We start from the raw sequence: 18,374 nt of genomic DNA on the forward strand, positions 1-18,374 counted from the left end.
ACACAGAAGACAACAAAGACTAATTTAGCAATCTTCAATCCAGGCAAGGAGTACTCTATATATACTGAACCTCCATAACATGCCTCAGGTCCTAACAAATAAGAACTTCAAAAGGCCAGGATTTTGTACCTCATCAAACATAATGACAGACTCTACTAAAGAGCATGTGGGGGCTGGGAAATCTGCCACAGGAGATGTTCAACATTTCATAAGATCTCAGCATCAAATACACCGACAAAAGACTGAATTAGACCCTAAAGTGTATGAATAGTACTTCAAAATAGAAATAATCTACATTTAGAGCTCTAAAACATGACAAAACCATTGACAAATAGTACGGTGGCATTTACATTGGGTTTTGTTTTCTGGGGCTCAAAGGACAAAATAAAAAAAGTGCATCAAATATTGCTAAATATTTTGCATGGGTTTATAGGCCAAGGTCACATTTGCACTTAATTTTTTATTTTTTGTAATGTTCATTTGCTGTCTAAATGCAAAATTAAAGGGAATCGGTCACAAGGCTTATACTTTCCTATTGGAGGACAGAATAAAGTCATGCCACAGACGCCGATTCCAGCACTAGGTCACTTTCCTTGTCAGTATTCAGTAGTTTCCATAAAATCACTCCTGAGCCAAGCACTGTGCGACTTGTCTTCATGAGCTTTGGCTCCACCCACAACCCACCGCTGATTGACAGCTTTCTTCTTATACTGTGCATTAGGAGAAAGCTGTCAATCAGTAGCGGGGGAGCCACAGCTTAAAAAATATTCCCGATTACAAAGCGTGCGCACAGCATTGCAAGGACTAAGAGCATGAGTCGAGGGATGCAGGAGGTAAACACTACGAGAAAACGGCTGAATATTGAAAAAGTGACAGCGCTGGCATTAGGTTCTTAGATACTACCTTATGCTGCCATTAGACAGAACCGCATAAACCTGCTGAGAAGTGTATTTGACTGTCTGAGTTTTAAATGTGGGGGGGGGGGGGTGGCAAATTAAATCTTTGCCTTCACCTCTGCCTTCACCTAGTTTGTTGTCCTACATGCTCCAACATAAATCCATCGGCGCTCTGTTCGCAGAATATGGAGAGGGGGGTGTTCCGGGAGGGCAGACACCTCAGGCTTAACTGTGTCAGAATGAAGACAGGGAGGAATGCACGGGGGGGGGGGGGGGGGGTGCGTGAATCACTCAGGCTATCAGTATCAGCACATGGGAGAAAAGATTCCTCGTCAACAGTAGGAGAAATCAGTACAGGAGTAAAGCTGTGCTAGTACATGCGAGTTCGTAAGGTAGCAGCATCCTGGAGATCTCACATCCATGATGTATTACTGGAAGGGACATGCCCACAAGAGAAAAGTCAAACTAGGAGCAAATTGAGAACTTCACGTCAGGGGGGGGTCTGAAAAATCAAGGAAGCCTGAAACCAAGGGCAACATTTTAACTCCATGGAACCACTAACACGTGTAAAAATATATATTTTTTTCAATGTCAAAAGGTGTCTATAGTCTTTAACTATGAGAAGTATATTTATGTAAATCTACGAACATTCCCCTCCCCCGCACACACAAATGTAGTAGGGCATATAGAAATGTAAAAAAAAACAACAATTTTAAATAAAAGTTATGTCAAATTAAAATCCTTACCTTTAAAGGTGAAATATGCGAGTGGGACACAAGTCCATGGACATTTTCAATCTGTGAAATATTCTTTTCAGAGACATGAACCAACTCTGGACTTTTCCCCTCACTCAAGATATGTGGAGAGCTTGGTTCTTGAGATGGGAGGTCATCATCTTGGTATCGATATTTCTATTATAGGAAAAATAACATTTTATATATTTACATAATGAATGTGGAAAGATAACAGGTTTGCATTACTCCAAAATCAGCAATGCTTTTAGAAACCCTCCCCCCTATAAAAATAAAAGCTCATTCCATTAGTATTAACAAAACATTTGAAGGGGACAAAAAAAAATTCACAATGTTGGTCACATAAATCATTTAATCTGTTCAGGACCGGGCTATTTTGGACCTTCAGGACCAGACACCGTTTTTTAGCACGCGTTAGTTAAACAGCTATAACGTTATTTGTTGGGCTAGCGACGTGATTTTTGCAATATTTTTTCCATAGACAATGCAGGTTTCTTTCTTTTATCATATTTATACACATCCTTTTAGCTTGAAAATAGTAAAAAAAAAATGCCCAAATGGGCCTGTTTTTACTTTGGTCAGCGTCATACACTCCTCTGTGCAACGTCCACTTGGTCCAATCAGCGTCATGCACTTCTCTCCATTCATTTAGACAGCGCATAGTGACACTGGGTTGTTCGCCCTGTGCTGTCTTATACGGACATATTAACGTTACTGAAGTGTTTAGACATTCCTTCCAGACAGGACGGGATGTCTATTCACAATCCCTGCACTTCGTTAACGTTTGTTTGGTACTTACAGCAGAGGCAAGCGTAAAAAAAAAAGAGACTAAAAAACAATAGTAGAATTGCGGTTTTTTAGTCACCACGGCTCTTAAAAATAGAACACAAACTGATCAAAGAGTCGCATGCACCCCATGAAAACTACAATGAATTCCTCAAGGGGTCTAGTTTCCAAAATAGGCTTTTGGTGGGTTTCCACTGTTTTGGCACCACAAGACCTTCAAACTGGACATGGTACCTAATAAAAAGGAGGCCTAATAATCCTCTAGGTGGTCCTTTGCTTCGGGGGCCGGTGCTTCAGGCCATTACCGCCCGAGGGCCACATGTGGGAATGTTGGGCTATTTCACCAAACTGGAGAATCTGGGCAATAAGTATTGAGTTGCGTTTCTCGGGTAAAACCTTTTGTTTTACAGGAAAAAATGGGGAAAAAAAAAAAAGGATTTTCTGACAAAAATAAATGAAATATGTAAATTTCACCTCTACTTTGCTTTAAATTCCTGTGAAACACCTAAAGGGTTAATAAACTTTCTAAATGCTGTTTTGAATACTTTGAGGGGTCTAGTTTCTAAAATGGGGTGTTTGATAGGGGTTTCTAATATATAAGGCCCTCAAAGCCACTTCAGAACTGAACCTAAAAAAAATTATATATATATTTTTTTTTTTCCTTATACCACACCCCGATGTTCCACATGGCATTTTGCAGGATGCGTTGAGGCAATACTTCGCTTCTTACATTATACTGATAATGAGCAGTGCCCACCCCGAGATGAACCCAGTTTTGACCGTTTGTATAAACGGAGACCCCTATTAGACGGTTTCAGTGCCCGGTTTTCTCAAGCATACACCCCCGAGAAGTGTATTTCTATTGATGAGTCATTGGTATATTTTAAAGGGAGGCTTCAATTCCGCCAGTACCTGCCGAGTAAGAGGGCAAGGTATGGCGTGAAGATGTATAAGCTGTGCGAGAGTGCATCAGGGTATACCTACAAATTTAGGATATATGAAAGGAAGGACACCAGTATTGAGCCCCCAGAATGCCCCACCTTACTGGGAGGTAATGCAAAAATTGTGTGGGATTTGGTGCACCCACTGCACCCGGGTTACCACCTCTACCTGGATTATTCTTATACCAGCGTCTCACTCTTCAAGCGCCTCGCTTCCAGAAGTACTGCGGCATGCGGCACTGCTAGAAGAAATCTGAGAGGCCTCCCTAAGACTCTGCTTGGGCAAACAAGAAGGGGTGAGAGCAGGGCACATTCTAGCCGCAACATATTGTGTGTCAAGTACAAGAGAGATGTCACACCAGTACCCATACGAGGTACAAGTACAGAGACCCCCAAATCAGACTGCATCCTGGACTACAATAGGTACATGGGAGGGGTGGACTTGTCAGATCAAGTCTTGAAGCCCTACAGCGCCATGCGGTGTGGTATAAGAAGCTGGCCGGGCACCTCATACAGATGACATTGTACAATGCGTACATGCTACGTCGATGTACAGGCCAGACGGGAACTTTCCTGGAATTTCAAGAGGTGGTTATCAAGAACCTAATCTTTAGGGACCAGGAAGGGGGGGCTCCCAGTACTTCTGAAAGCGAGGCCACACGCATCGTACCAGGGCAACACTTTCCAGGAGAAGTTCCCCAAACTAGCAAGAAGGGAAAAAGTGTCAAAAGAGGTGCAAAGTCTGCTATAAGAGGGGGATAAGGGAGGACACAATATATCAATGTGACACATGTCCCGAAAAACAAGGGCTCTGTACGAAAGGGTTTTAAAATGTATCATGCATCCCTGGATTTGCAATCTACCCCCAGTTTTACTTACCCTGATGCATTCCGCACAGCTGATCCCCCTCATCTTTCCTCTCTGGGCCCTGCTGTGTGCCCAGCCAGCTGTTAATAGCGACATGTAGGGTATTGCCGTACCCGGGAGAACCCACATTACAGTTTATGGGGTGTATATCTCCGGCGGCGCATGCTGGGCACAATATATCGGACAATGAAATGGCATATATGTATAGAAAATTGCAAATCTCACTCTGCACCATCTGCTGCGCATTATCTTTTAGACAATACATGTGGGGTCAACATGCTCACTACACCTCTAGATGAATGCCTTAAGGGGTTTAGTTTTTAAAATGGGGTCACTTCTCTGGGGTTTTAACTGTACTGGTACCTCAGGGGCTTCTGCATACATGACTTCGCACCAGAAAAGCCACAGTAGGCCAAATAGTGGTCCTTTCCTACTGAGCCCTCCCATGGGCCCAAACGGCGGTTTATCACCACAAACGGGGTATTGCCGCACTCAGGACAAATTGGGCAACAGAATGGGGTATTTTGTTCCCTGTGAAAATAAGAAATTTATCAAAAATAACATCTTATTGGAAAAAATTTAACTTTTTTTACATTTCACAGCCCAATTCAAATACGCGCTGTGAAAAAACTGTGGGGTCAAGATGGTAACAACAACCATAAATGAATTCCTTGAGGGGTGCAATGGGGTCACTTCTGGGGGATTCCTACTTTTTTGGCACCTCAACACCTCTCCAAACCTGGCATGCTGCCTAAAATATATTCTAATAAAAAAAAAGAGGCCTCAGAATGCACTAGGTGCTTCTTTGCTTCTGGGGCTTGTGTTTTAGTCCACGAGCGCACTACAGCAACATTTCTAAAAACTGCAGAATCTGGGCAATACATATTTAGTAGTATATCTCTGGTAAAACCTTCTGTGTTACAGAAAAAAATTGAATACAATTGAAATTCAGCAAGAAAATTGTGCAAATTCCACCTCCACTTTGCTTTAATTTCTGTGAAATGTCTGAAGGGTTAAAAAAAAAAAAAAAACATTCTAAATGCCGTTTTGAATTCTTTGAGGGGTCTAGTTTTTAAAATGGGGGTTTATGGGGGTTTCTAATACATAGGCCCCTCAAAGCCACTTCAGAACTGAACATGTACCTTAAAAAAAAAAAAAAGGCTTTTGAAATTTTCTAAAAATTATGATAAATTGCTGTTTATGTTCTAAGGGTATGTTCACACGGCAAGGCCAATTACATCTGAAATTACAGAGCGGTTTTCAGGCGAAAACAGCTCTTGAATTTCAGACGTTTTGACAAGTGCACACGTTTTTCACGGCGTCTTTTATGGACGTAATTGGAGCTGGTTTTCATTGGAGTCAATGAAAAACGGCTCCAATTACATCCCAAGAAGTGACATGCACTGCTTTGCGGCGGGCGTCTTGACAGCGTAAAAAAAAGCCCGTCTGCACAAAACACTGTAAGACCCATTGAATTCAATGGGAAGATGTTTGCGGACGGTTTGGAGCAGTTTTTTCGGCCATAATTCCGTCCGTAAATAGGGCATGTGAACATACCGTAAGCCTTGTAACGTCCAAGAAAAATAAAAGAATGTTCAAAAAATGATGCCAATCTAAAGTAGACATATGGGAAATGTGAACTAGTAACTATTTTGGGTGGTATAGCCGTCTGTTTTACAAGCAGATGCATTTAAATTCCCCAAAATTATATTTTTTCTAAATTTTGCAATTTTTCACAAATAACCACTGAATATATCAACCAAATTTTACCACTAACAAAGCCCAATGTGTCACGAGAAAATCTCAGAATGACTTGGATAGGTTTAAGAATTCCGACGTTATTACCACATAAAGTGAAATATGTCAGATTTGAAAAATGGGCTCGGAGCTTTAAAGAGGCTCTGTCACCAGATTTTGCAGCCCCTATCTGCTATTGCAGCAGATCGGCGCTGCAATGTAGATTACAGTAACGTTTTTATTTTTAAAAAACGAGCATTTTTGGCCAAGTTATGACCATTTTTGTATTTATGCAAATGAGGCTTGCAAAAGTCCAACTGGGCGTGTTTAAAGTAAAAGTCCAAGTGGGCGTGTATTATGTGCGTACATCGGGGCGTGTTTACTACTTTTACTAGCTGGGCGTTCTGACAAGAAGTATCATCCACTTCTCTTCAGAACGCCCAGCTTCTGGCAGTGCAGACACAGTGTGTTCTCGAGAGATCCCGCTGTGTCGTCACTCACAGGTCCTGCATCGTGTCGGCACCAGAGGCTACAGTTGATTCTGCAGCAGCATCGGCGTTTGCAGGTAAGTAGCTACATCGATTTACCTGCAAACGCCGATGCTGCTGCAGAATCAACTGTAGCCTCTGGTGCCGATGTGGCCGACACGATGCAGGACCTGGGGCAGGAAGTGAGTGACGTCACAGCGTGATCTCTCGAGAACACGCTGTGTGTCTGTGAACTGCCAGAAGCTGGGCGTTCTGAAGAGAAGTGGATGATACTTCTCATCAGAAAGCCCAGCTAGTAAAAGTAGTAAAAACGCCCCGATGTACGCACATAATACACGCCCACTTGGACTTTTGCAAGCCTCATTTGCATAAATACAAAAATGGTCATAACTTGGCCAAAAATGCTCGTTTTTAAAAAATAAAAACGTTACTGTAATCTACATTGCAGCGTCTATCTGCTGCAATAGCAGATAGGGGTTGCAAAATCTGGTGACAGAGCCTCTTTAAGTCCCAAACTAGGCTGCGTCCTTAAGGGGTTAACTGTTTCAGGACCAGGCTATTTTGAGCCTACAGGACCAGACTAAATGCTATTTAGTCATTTTTAGCATGCGTTAAACAGCTATAACTTAGGTCTAGAGCTAGCGACATGATAACAGCGATGTTTATTCGTAGACTATGCAGGATTTTTTTCTTAATCATTTTTATACACATCCTTTTTGCTATTTTAGAATTTTCAGGCTTATAGTTTGAAAGTAATAGTACACAAATATACCTTCCCATTTCAACTAAATAATAATTTTACCCTGAAATAGACCTTTTATTTGTGATGGTCTACCGTAAATTTATATATTACATGTCCGTTTTAGGGTAACTGGGTCAGGGCTAGCACTACAACAATGATTGGTGTGTGGAACCTTTTTTTTTTTGAGGGGGGGGGAGGGGGGGGGTTGGTATTTTAGGTGTATTTATTCCGAAGTTTATTTTTATTTTATATTACTTTTATTATGGCTTGTCCCTCACACGCTTACCAAAAAAGGCGTCTGAAAATACGGAGATGTTTTCAAGGGAAAATGTCTCCTGATTGCCAGCCGTTTTTTAAGCCACTCGCGATTTTTGCTGCGTTTTTGGAGCTGTTTTTCTATAGAGTCTATGAAAAACTGCTCCAAAAACGGCTGAAGAAGCGACATGCACCTTTTTCACGGCCGTTTCGAAAAACGGCAGTGTAAAAAAACGCCACGTCGGAGCAGAACACCGTTTTTCCCATTGAAATCCATGGGCAGATGTTTGGAGGCGTTCTGCTTCCAATTATTCAGCCAGTTTATGTTTATAATGTTTATGGCCCAAAGAACGGCTGAAAACACTCCGTGTGAACATACCCTTAGGGTATGTTCACACAGAGTTTTTTGCAGGCAGAAAATTCTGCCTCAAAATTTTTTGTTTTAAAATTTTGATCTGCCTGCACGCCGTTTGCCACATTTTTAGCAGCGTTTTTGCTCACGACCATTGAGCGCCGCAGGCAGAAACGCAGCGAAATACACTTTCTCTGCCTCCCATTGATGTCAATGGGAGGTCAGAGACGTAAACACCCGAAGATAGGGAATGTCCCTTTTTCCCGCGAGACGTTTTTTCCGCTCGCGGGAAAAGAGCACCTCCGCCTCCCATTGAAAACAATGGGAGGCATTTTCTGAAGTTTTTGACACTGTTTCCGCGTCAAAAAATTCCATATGAACTGACGCTTATAGTGACTATTGTCACAAATAGGGCTGTGCTGGGTCTAGTTCGACCCAGTAGCAGCCCCCCACTGACAGCATCTTGGCAATCATGTGACCAGTCACATGATCACTGGCACCAATAGAGGCAGTGGCGCTGCATCTATTCTATACACAGTGGCGCAGTGAAAGCTGCTTCTATCTTCCCTTTAGGGTCCTCGGCTGTCACGGACTGCAGGGCACCTGACTTTCAGCTGTCCGATCGCTGGAGCAGCTAGCTAATACCCACTCTGTAAATATACTATGGCGCGGGTTTTAAGGACCTTGACCGCTGGCCGTATATATACACAGTCTGTGGTCAGAAGCCGGTTAAAAGGGAGGCAGGGTTTAAGTGCTGGAAAAACATGACCGATTCTTCTACCACATGACAGCAGACAGCGGGAGATAGACGGGCTTTTGACAAATCCACCAAAATCAGGATGACAAACACAGTTTGAGAACAAAAAAGGTTGTAGCTCCCAAAAAGAGACAATTTAAAACCAAAATATACTTTTGGTATATGCAGAGCAGGGTTTGACAAAAAGTACTAAAGAAGCAGGGGTCCTTTTACATGACCAATTTCGAATGTAAGAAAGAGCTCTGATCATTGAGACAGCTCCTTGATCGGCGCTTGTTTGCTCCTTTCACAAAGAACTATAATGAGTAACGTATGGAGAGGAGCGATTATTACTGCGATTGCTCGTCCCCATACATTACCATCATGTCAGCAGCACGTCTCCCTGTTTACACAGTGAGATGTGCTGCCGACAACTAATATTTTCTGCCGCGTAATGAATACGATCAGCCGATGAACGAGAGTCTGCTCGTTCATTAGCGGATCGTTGCCCTGTTTACACAGGGCAATGAGCGTTCGTATGAACGCTTGTTTGCCCGATCATTGGCTTGTGTAAAAGGGCCTTAAAGAGGCTCTGTCAGCACATTATAAATGCCCTATCTTGTACATAATGTGATCGGCGCTGTAATGTAGATTACAGCAGTGTTTTTTATTTTGAAAAACGATCATTTTTGACGGAGTTATGACCTGTTTTATGCTAATGACTTTCTTAATGCTCAACTGGGCGTGTTTTACTTTTTGACCAAGTGGGCGCTGTAAAGAAGTGTATGACGCTGACCAATCAGCGTCATACACTTCTCCCCATTCATTTACACAGCACATAGTGTTCTTACTAGATCACTATGTGCAGCCACATACACACACATTAACGTTACTCAAGTGTCCTGACAACGAATAGGCATCACCTCCAGCCAGGACGTGATGTCTATTTAGAATCCTGACACTTCGGTAACGTTTGTGTGATTTACAGCAAGGCAAGCGTAATCTCGTTTTAAATGACAGTGTACAGCGTAATCTCGCGATTCTGAATAGACATCACGTACTGGCTGGACGTGATGCCTATTCATTGTCAGAATACTTGAGTAACGTTAATGTGTGTGCATGTGGTACACATCGGGATCTCTCCACAACACCCACTTGGTCAAAAAGTAAAAACACCCAGTTGGGCATTAACCCCTTTAGGACACAGCCTGTTTTGGCCTTGTGGACACAGATGATTTTTTCAAATCTGACATGTGTCACTTAATGTGGTAATAACTCTGGAATGCTTTTACCTATCCAAGCGATTCTGAGATTGTTTTCTCGTGACATATTGTATTTTATGTTAGTGAAAAAATTTGGTCTATAAATTCAATATTTATTTGTGAAAAACGTCACATTTTAGCAAAAATTTACAAAAATTAGCATTTTTCTAAATGTAAATGTATTTGCTTGTAAAACAGATAGTAATACCACACAAAATAGTTACTAGCTAACATCCCCCATATGTCTACTTTAGGTTTGCATAATTTTTTTTCACGTACTTTTATTTTTCTAGGACGTTACAAGGCTTAGAACTTTAGCAGCAATTTCTCATATTTTCAATAGGCCATTTTTTCACGGACCAGTTCAGTTCTGAAGTGGCTTTGAGGGCCTTATATATTAGAAAGTCCCCATAAATCACCCCATTTTGAAAACTGCACCCCTCAAGGTATTCAAAACCACATTCAGAAAGTATTTTAACCCTTTAGGCGTTTCACAAGAATTAAGGCAAAGTAGAGGTAAAATTTACAAAATTTCATTTTTTTTGCCGAAATTCATTTGTAATAAAAAAAAAAAATCTGTAACACAGAAGGTTTTACCAGAGAAACGCAACTCAATAATTATTGCCCAGATTCTGCAGATTTTAGAAATATCCCACATGTGGCTCTAGTGTCCTAATGGACTGAAACAGGCCGCAGAAGCAAAGGAGTACCTACTGGATTTTGGGGCCTCCTTTTTTTAGGAATATATTTTAGGCACCATGTCAGGTTTGAGGAGGTCTTGTGGTACCTAAACAGTCGAAACCCCCAAAAAGTGACCCCATTTTGGAAACTACACCCCTCAAGCAATTTTTCTAGGGTTATAGTTAGCATTTTGACTCCAGTTTTTTTTGCAGAATTTAGTGGAATTAGTCTGTGAAGATGAAAATCACCTATTTTTCTGTGGAAACATAGAATTTTTTCATTTTTACAAGGAATAAAGGAGAAAAAGCCGCCCAACATTTGTAAAGCAATTTCTCCCGATTATGGCAATACCCTATATGTGGTCGTAAACTGATGTTTGGACCCACAGCAAGGCTCAGGAGGGAAGGAGCGCCTTTTGTAGCGCAGATTTTGCTGGATTGGTTTTCAGTGCCATGTCGAGTTTGCAACGCCCCGGAGGGACCAAAACAGTGGAAACCCCCCAAAAGTGACCCCATTTTGGAATCGACACCCCTCAAGGAATTTTTCTAGGGGTATAGTGAGCATTTTGGCCCCTCAGGATCTTTTTTAGAGCTAAGGTGACCAAAAAACAGCGATTTTGGCGCTTTAAATTCTTTATTTATTACAGCATTCACCGTGCGCAATAAATTAAGTTTTAATTTATTCTGCCGGTCGGTACGATTACGGCATTACCATATGTGTATAGTTTTTTTTAAAGTTTTGCAGCGTTTGCACAATAAAATTAAGTTTCTATAAAATAATTTATTTTCTGAGACACGCTATTCTGAGCCGTAACTGTTTTTATTTTTTCGTCAAAAAAACTGTGGGAGGTCTTGTTTTTTGCGGGACGGGTTGTAGTTTTTATTGGTACCATTTTGGGGTAAATGTGACTTTTTGATCACTTTTTATTCCGAGGGGTGGTGACCAAAAAATAGCGATGCTGACAGTTTTCCGTTTATTTTGTTTGCGGCATTCACCGTGTGGAAAAATGAACATTATAGTTTCATAGTTTGGGTCGTTACGAACACTGTGATACCAAATATGTGTATTTTTTCCCTATAATAAATTACTTATTATAGAAAAAACAAAACCTTTTATTTTTACACTTTATATTTTTGTTTATTAACTTTTTTTCTACTTTTTACACTATCTTTTTGACCTGCAGCTCTGATCGCTGCTAGAATACATTACACTACCTAGGAAGTGTAACGTATTCCAACTGTCAGTGTGACGTCACAGTCACTCTGACAGTTGGTCTACGAGGATCAGCAGAGGCTGATCCTCATAGGCTGACATACATGGCAGACCCGGGGGCCGTTGTCTGGCCCCCGGGTGCCATCACAGGCATCAGAAGCCCCCACGATTGTATGGGGGCTGCTGATGCGCTACAAACCCGTTACATGCGGAGATCGCAATCGAGCCCCGCATGTAACGGGTTAATTGCCAAAATCAATGGCGATGAGCCGCTGATCGGCAACACTGGAGTGTCAGCTGTCGGGGACAGCTGATCTCCAAGTTCCCGATGCACACGGTCGCCGACAGTGTGCCATCGGGAACGACACAGTGACTTCCTGTCACTCTGACAGGAAGCTTATCATGACCAGCCGAAGGTTGGGCCTGATGGGCTTCCGTCCATGGCAGACCCGGAAAAGCCATTGTTTGGCTTCCGTTTGCCATAGTAACTATCGGCAAACCCCGCGATCTCGGACCGGGGTCTGCCGATATGTTAGAAACCCCCAAAATTCGACGATTGCACCTGATCGCCGAATTTAAGGGGTTAATTCGCCGAAACCAGCGGCAAAGGACTGCTGGTCAGCAAGAGTGGAGTGTTAGCGGTTGGCGACAGTGGACCTCCCGGTTCCCGGTGCACAGTGTGCACCGGGAAAAACTCAGTAACTGTACGTCCTCGTGCGGGAAGTAACCTCCCGCGACGACGGACAGTTACGTCCTGGTGCGGATAGGGGTTAAGAAACTCATTAGCATAAAGCTAAAATAGGTCGTAACTCCGTCAAAAATTATCGTTTTACTAAATAAAAAAATACTGCTGTAATCTACATTACAGCGCCGATCATATTATGTACAAGATAGGGCACTTATAATGTGGTGACAGCCTCTTTAAGAGCACTCCAGAAAATCTGTGTGACAAGATAGCCAGCGTGTTTAGAAAATTCCTACTGCACTAACCTGCCTTGTGGGGATTATCCAGAAAGAGTACCAAGCTGCACAAATATATACATGAATAGTTTGACCAGAAACAGGCAATTGCTCAGACAAAATAAAATGTAACAAAACCACTAAATACTACTTTAGGTCTCCTCAATAGATTCAGCACTTTTTGTTTTGAGATATTTTAGTGAACAAAATTTTCTCTAAGCAGAAGTGCTATGTTTGCAGCGCTCTGGGGGCTTAGGACAGACATTGATGTTAAAGACTCCGTGAATCTTATACCAGGTCACCCTTTTATCGTATCAGCGTCACGTCAGCACCTCATCAGTAAGAATTAGAAATAGTGTCTGAAAGGATGTCAACTATATGAGCCTCACAATTTAATTTCCGCTACTTATATAACCAACTATTTTCCAGCACTTGAGATTTTCATTGCTTTTATATTTAGCTCGTGTTTTGGAAATGTATTCTATTTTTATTTTTTTTAAATATATATGATACACCCACCTTCACAAATCATTCATAAGTATTTAAAGGGGTTACCTGGCCATTTAAATTTATGGCCGGAGAGCAGGGGAGGCTATAAAATAACCAACTACTGGTATGTACCCTTTCAAATGCCCCCCCCCCCCCACTCAAGTCATGACACCCCCTCTCTGGTCCAGGAAGCTCCAGCCGCGGTCACATGATGCTGTAATTTACGGCAGCTAAGGCCAGTGATTCGCTGCAGTGGCACGTGACCGCAGTCTGTGCGCACGGAACATGCCAGAAGCAGATCTGCTTCAATTTGACAGTTACATAGGTGTCACACTGTCTGGCTCTCTCAGTAATCGTAAACTGATCAGTACCGAATATTTGCACATTTTCACTGCTGTGCAATTTTACCATATAGATTTTTGCAAGATTTTCCTGTGTGGACTAGCATAGTCTACTACGCTATTATATAATTTAAAAAAAGAATAAAAAGGTATACCCACAGATATAAAAAAAAAAAAAAAAAAAAAGGGATGTAGGCCAAATGGACACTTTTTGGCCTCCGATGGGGTAATGGAACCTATGCAAACCTTAAGCATGTACGCCGGGAGCATTAAAATCTTACACGCTAGACGAGCATAGGGACTAAATATTTAGTTTTTTCTCATCGGGCATGTTGCTCTGAAGAGAAAAGCATGAATTCCATGAAATTAGCAAAACTAGTAATTATTGCATAAAGTTTTGAAAGCAGATGCATCCTATTGCTCTGTATAATACAATTTAAAATCCCATCCCTACAGTGCAAAAGGGGTTGTTCAGCCCGAAAAAAATTGATGGCCTATCCTCAGGATAGGCCATCAATATCTGATCTGTCGAGGTACGACTGACTCCCAGCACCACTACTGATGAGCTGTTTTTAAGGGGTTGCAGTGTTCATACGACCGCCGCTTCCCCTTTATTTCCTTTACTGCTCACACGGTGACTCACCAACACACTTGTAGCGGCAGTTCACAGTATTACGGTCTTCTCCAATCCTCCACAATGCGGTTTTCACTAGCATTAGGCTGGTTTCACAAGTCGGTCAAAATGCGTTTTTTTTTTCGCATTTTAAAAACAGCAACGTGTGTCAATCCGGCCTTCGTGACTTCAAGACTTATTACATTTTGGGATAGTGGTTGCACTTTTCTCAATGTTATCTTGTGAACACAGATGGCCTTATCTCTAGTTTAGCGATATGATCAAATCAATGCCTGATTCGTAATGAGCTATTATGTTCTATATCCTGCTCCACCACTCTTTACCTTTAGGCTGGACTCGCAGAGGAAGCAAATCCTGCGGATTTTCCGCAGCAACATTTTGCTGTGGATTTTACCCCTTCTACATTAAAAAAGGTGAAATTCTCAGTGAACATCCAGAACAAGCATGCTGTGGATTTGAAATTCTGATTTCGGTCCGGAAAATTATTCATTCAAATCTCATCCACATGGCTGGGACTGTAATCCGCAGCGGATTTTCAGCACTGAAAATACACAGCATTTCCGGCCCATGTGAATCCAGCCTTAGGGCTTTTTCCACATGTAACGGAATTGCTGCGTATTGTGTTCGGAATTGCGGACGGAAAATTTGCAGCGGAATACAGTACCAGCAAAACGGGTGTGATTTATGTTATCCACGCTCTGCGGAAAAATTCAGTCCAGAAATTCACCTGCGTAATTTACGGTGTGTAATGTGCTGCAAAAACGTGGACTTATTTCCTGCGTTTTTCTGATGTATTGCGTAACTTGCTACGGAAGCGCTGCAGAAATTCCTACAGGGGGTGGAAATTACATCACAGGAAGAAATATCACCATCACATACCCTCGGAAAAAAAATAAAAATATGCACCAAAAAACCATAGCAAAAATCTGCACTAGTTTGTGCAGTAAAATAACGCATGAAAAGTTGCGGATTTTCTGCTAGTTGGTGCTGCGGAAAAAAAATCTGCAGAAAATATTTTACATGTGGACCTTATAGTAGTTGCACACAGGACGAGATTGGCTTTGTTGCCATGATATATGTATCTATATACAATTGTTTTATATGTCCTATGTCACACGTGACTAAATGACGAAACTGCGCTGCTATCTTATTTAACAATGAAAGTTTATTGGACCAAAAAAAGTGGCATAGATTACGTGCGGTAAAATTTACTATGTTTTAAATAGGTTTGGCAATGCCCAAATTAATGGCATGCACCATTTTTTTTCACTCCTAGTATCCAGTGTATGCAAACCTGTGCAACATACTTCCCAATATTTGTTACTTTTTAATGAAAATTATTTACTCGCAGCATTGTACGTGAACCATCACTTAGGATTTTTACTTATTCCGATTTTTGATACATTCCATAAATATTCAGTCTGACAGTGCGGAGCTCAGCTTTACAGAGGGGCAAGAGTAAGGGGGCAACATTGCAGCAGGGCGAAACATTGCAGCAGGGCGAAACATTGCAGCACGCCGTGAAGGTTAGGGGAAGGAGTTCAGCTTTCTCATATTTAATGCTTACGGAATGTATCATAAATTGGAAGAAAAATCCAAAAGGGATGGTTGACGTATAACAATGGTATCATAAGTAAATTATTTTCATTCAAAAGCAATATTGGAAATATGTTGCACATGTTTGCATACGAAGTGATGTAAGACTTCATCGCAAGTGACAGTGAAAGTCGTGACAGCCACACATTTGAACAAATTTCTTATTTTTTTTTTTGTTACCATGTTCCATATCATTCCAAAATGAAACTGCCAAAAGCAATGATTCCACAAGAACACAACCAGGGCTTTGACAAGCACTAGACTAAATGTCATTGCCTGTCCTACCAAGAAATACAAAATGACCCACATACGTTTGGACTCTGGCATAGCCAAAAGCATGAATCTGAATGCATTTCCTTTGCACCAACGAATAATCAGAAAATACAGCAGGAAGCTTAAGGATTTCGGTTTTACTTGACATACAGCTATATGCAAAAGTTTGAGAGTCCCTGTCAAACTTTATGTTTCATTGGAAAGCAGTTGAATACCTGAGCAGGGAGCCAACATGACAATGCACAAATCCGATTTTGTTCAGTTTTTTTCACAAATGGGAGAATTCTTTTTATACTATTTTAAATGGAATCTACAAATCAGGAACTGTAAATCATAAATCTTTTGTCTGCTCTGTAAGGATCAGTTTTCTTTATAGAATATGCGTCTTTGGCAGAATTAGCTGTTCTAGCTGCTGAGTGTTAGCACAACAACTTGAGAAGTCATCAATAAGAAAATACACCATCAAGCCAAAAGGTATGTGGATACCCGAACACCACACCTATACGAGCTTGTTGGACATCACATTCCAAATCCATGGGGGTTAAGAGTTGGGGCCCCTTTTGCAGCTAAAGCAGCCTCCATTCTTCTGGGAAGACTTTACACAAGATCTCGGGGTGTGTCGGAAATTGTGCCCATTCAGCCAAAAGAGCATTTGTGAAGTCAGGGCTCTGTGCAGGACACTCAAATTACTCCTCATAAACTCACCCACCAATGTCTTTATGGACCTTGCTTTGTGTATAGGAGCACAATCATCCTGGAACAGAAAATGGACTTCCCCAAACTGTTCCCACAAAGTTGGAAGCATACAATTGTCCAAAATGTCTTTGTATGCAGGTACTATAAAACATTACCCTTCCTGGAAATTAAGGGACCTAGGCCAAATCCTGAAAAAACAAAAACAAAATTCATTCCGGTATGTAGTGTTCACATAACATTAGCCAAAACCAGATTTGTCCATCAGACTGGCAGATGAGACAGGATTCACTGCTCCATAGTAAAGTAGCGGCACGCTTTACACAACGCCAGCCAAAGCTTGACATTGCGCATGATCTTAAGCTTGTGTGCAGCAGCTCGATAATGGAAGACCATTTCACGGAGCTCCCAAGACAGTTCTTGTACGGACGTTCCATCCAGGGGCAGTTTGGAACCCTGAAGTTAATAATGCAACAAATAGGGAGATTTTTACATGCCATGCGCTTCAGGACTCAGATGCCCCATTCTGTGACTTTGCACGGCCTACTTCTTTGTGGCTGAGCGGCTCTTACTCCTAGATGCTTCCACTTCACAATAATAGCACTTACATAGGACTGGGGAATATCTAGAAGAACAGAAACTTCACAAACAGACTTGTGGCAAAGGTGGCATCCGATTACATTACCCCATTTAGTGACAACACTTCAGTATGACTCATACGACTATTAATGTTTGTTTCTCTATGGGGATTGCATGGCTGTGTGCTTGATTATATGCACCAGTTTGCAATGGGTGTGGCTGAAACATCTGAACTCAAATAGGATGGGAGGCAACATATTAATAGCAATATAGTATAGATTACCACCCAAAATAAAAACATGGCCAAGTCAGTAAATAAGTGGGCAGAGCAGTAACTGCTGGCGGTTGTTGATCGTACATGGTTAACCCCTTCGCGCATCACGACGTAATAGCACGTCCTGGTGCAGAGTGTGAGGTATGGAGCATGCGAACGCACTGAGACCGCTCCAAACGCAGCGGGTGTCAGCCGTGTATTACAGCCGATACCCAGGACTAACGGCCAGGAACAGCGATCGAGCTGTTCCTGGCCATTTAACCCTGCAAATGCTGCGGGGCCTCCAGGTCTGCCTTCACCTCTGGCAGGGTTTAACAGAAGCCTGTAAAAATTACAATATATTGCAACACATAAGTATTGCAGTGTATTGAACCAGCGATCTAACGAGCGCTGGTTTAACCCCTTCCCGACATTTGACGTACATGTACGTCATGGAAAGCATTGACTTCCCGCAAAATGCCGTACATTTACGTCAAATGTTTGGCACCGACTCAGAAGCTGAGTCGGTGCCATCATCATCGGATCTCAGCTGTATCTTACAGCTGACATCCGACTGTAACGGCGGGGACCGAAATTAGCTTCGATCCCCGCCATTAAACCCTTAAGTGCAGCGCTCAAACGCGATCGCTGCACTTAAGGTGTTTGTAGCTCATCGGAGCCCCAGCAATGAAATTGCCGGGGTTCCGGTGGCTGCAATGGCAACCGGAGGCCTAATACTGGCCTCCCGGTCTGCCTAGCACCGAAGCCGGTCAAGATCCACCCGGCAGCGGAGCCTGATCGGCTTCCGTAGCTGCCGGCAAGATGGCGCCGGGTCAGGAGCTGATCCGG

The 18,374-nt window shown here is 42.2% G+C and overlaps 1 protein-coding gene across 22 annotated transcripts in view; it reads right to left on the reverse strand.

The window, feature by feature from the left end:
- DLG1 (discs large MAGUK scaffold protein 1) overlaps positions 1-18,374 on the reverse strand; it is a 247,776-nt gene that overhangs the window by 176,756 nt on the left and 52,646 nt on the right. For all 22 annotated transcript variants that reach the window (XM_075861717.1, XM_075861714.1, XM_075861712.1 and 19 more), the window contains one exon: positions 1,643-1,807. In XM_075861717.1, the coding sequence (XP_075717832.1) occupies positions 1,643-1,807 (165 nt within the window). The remainder of the gene's footprint in view (positions 1-1,642; positions 1,808-18,374) is intronic.

Source organism: Rhinoderma darwinii, chromosome 4 (assembly GCF_050947455.1).
Source record: "Rhinoderma darwinii isolate aRhiDar2 chromosome 4, aRhiDar2.hap1, whole genome shotgun sequence".
NCBI classification, from domain to species: domain Eukaryota; kingdom Metazoa; phylum Chordata; class Amphibia; order Anura; family Rhinodermatidae; genus Rhinoderma; species Rhinoderma darwinii.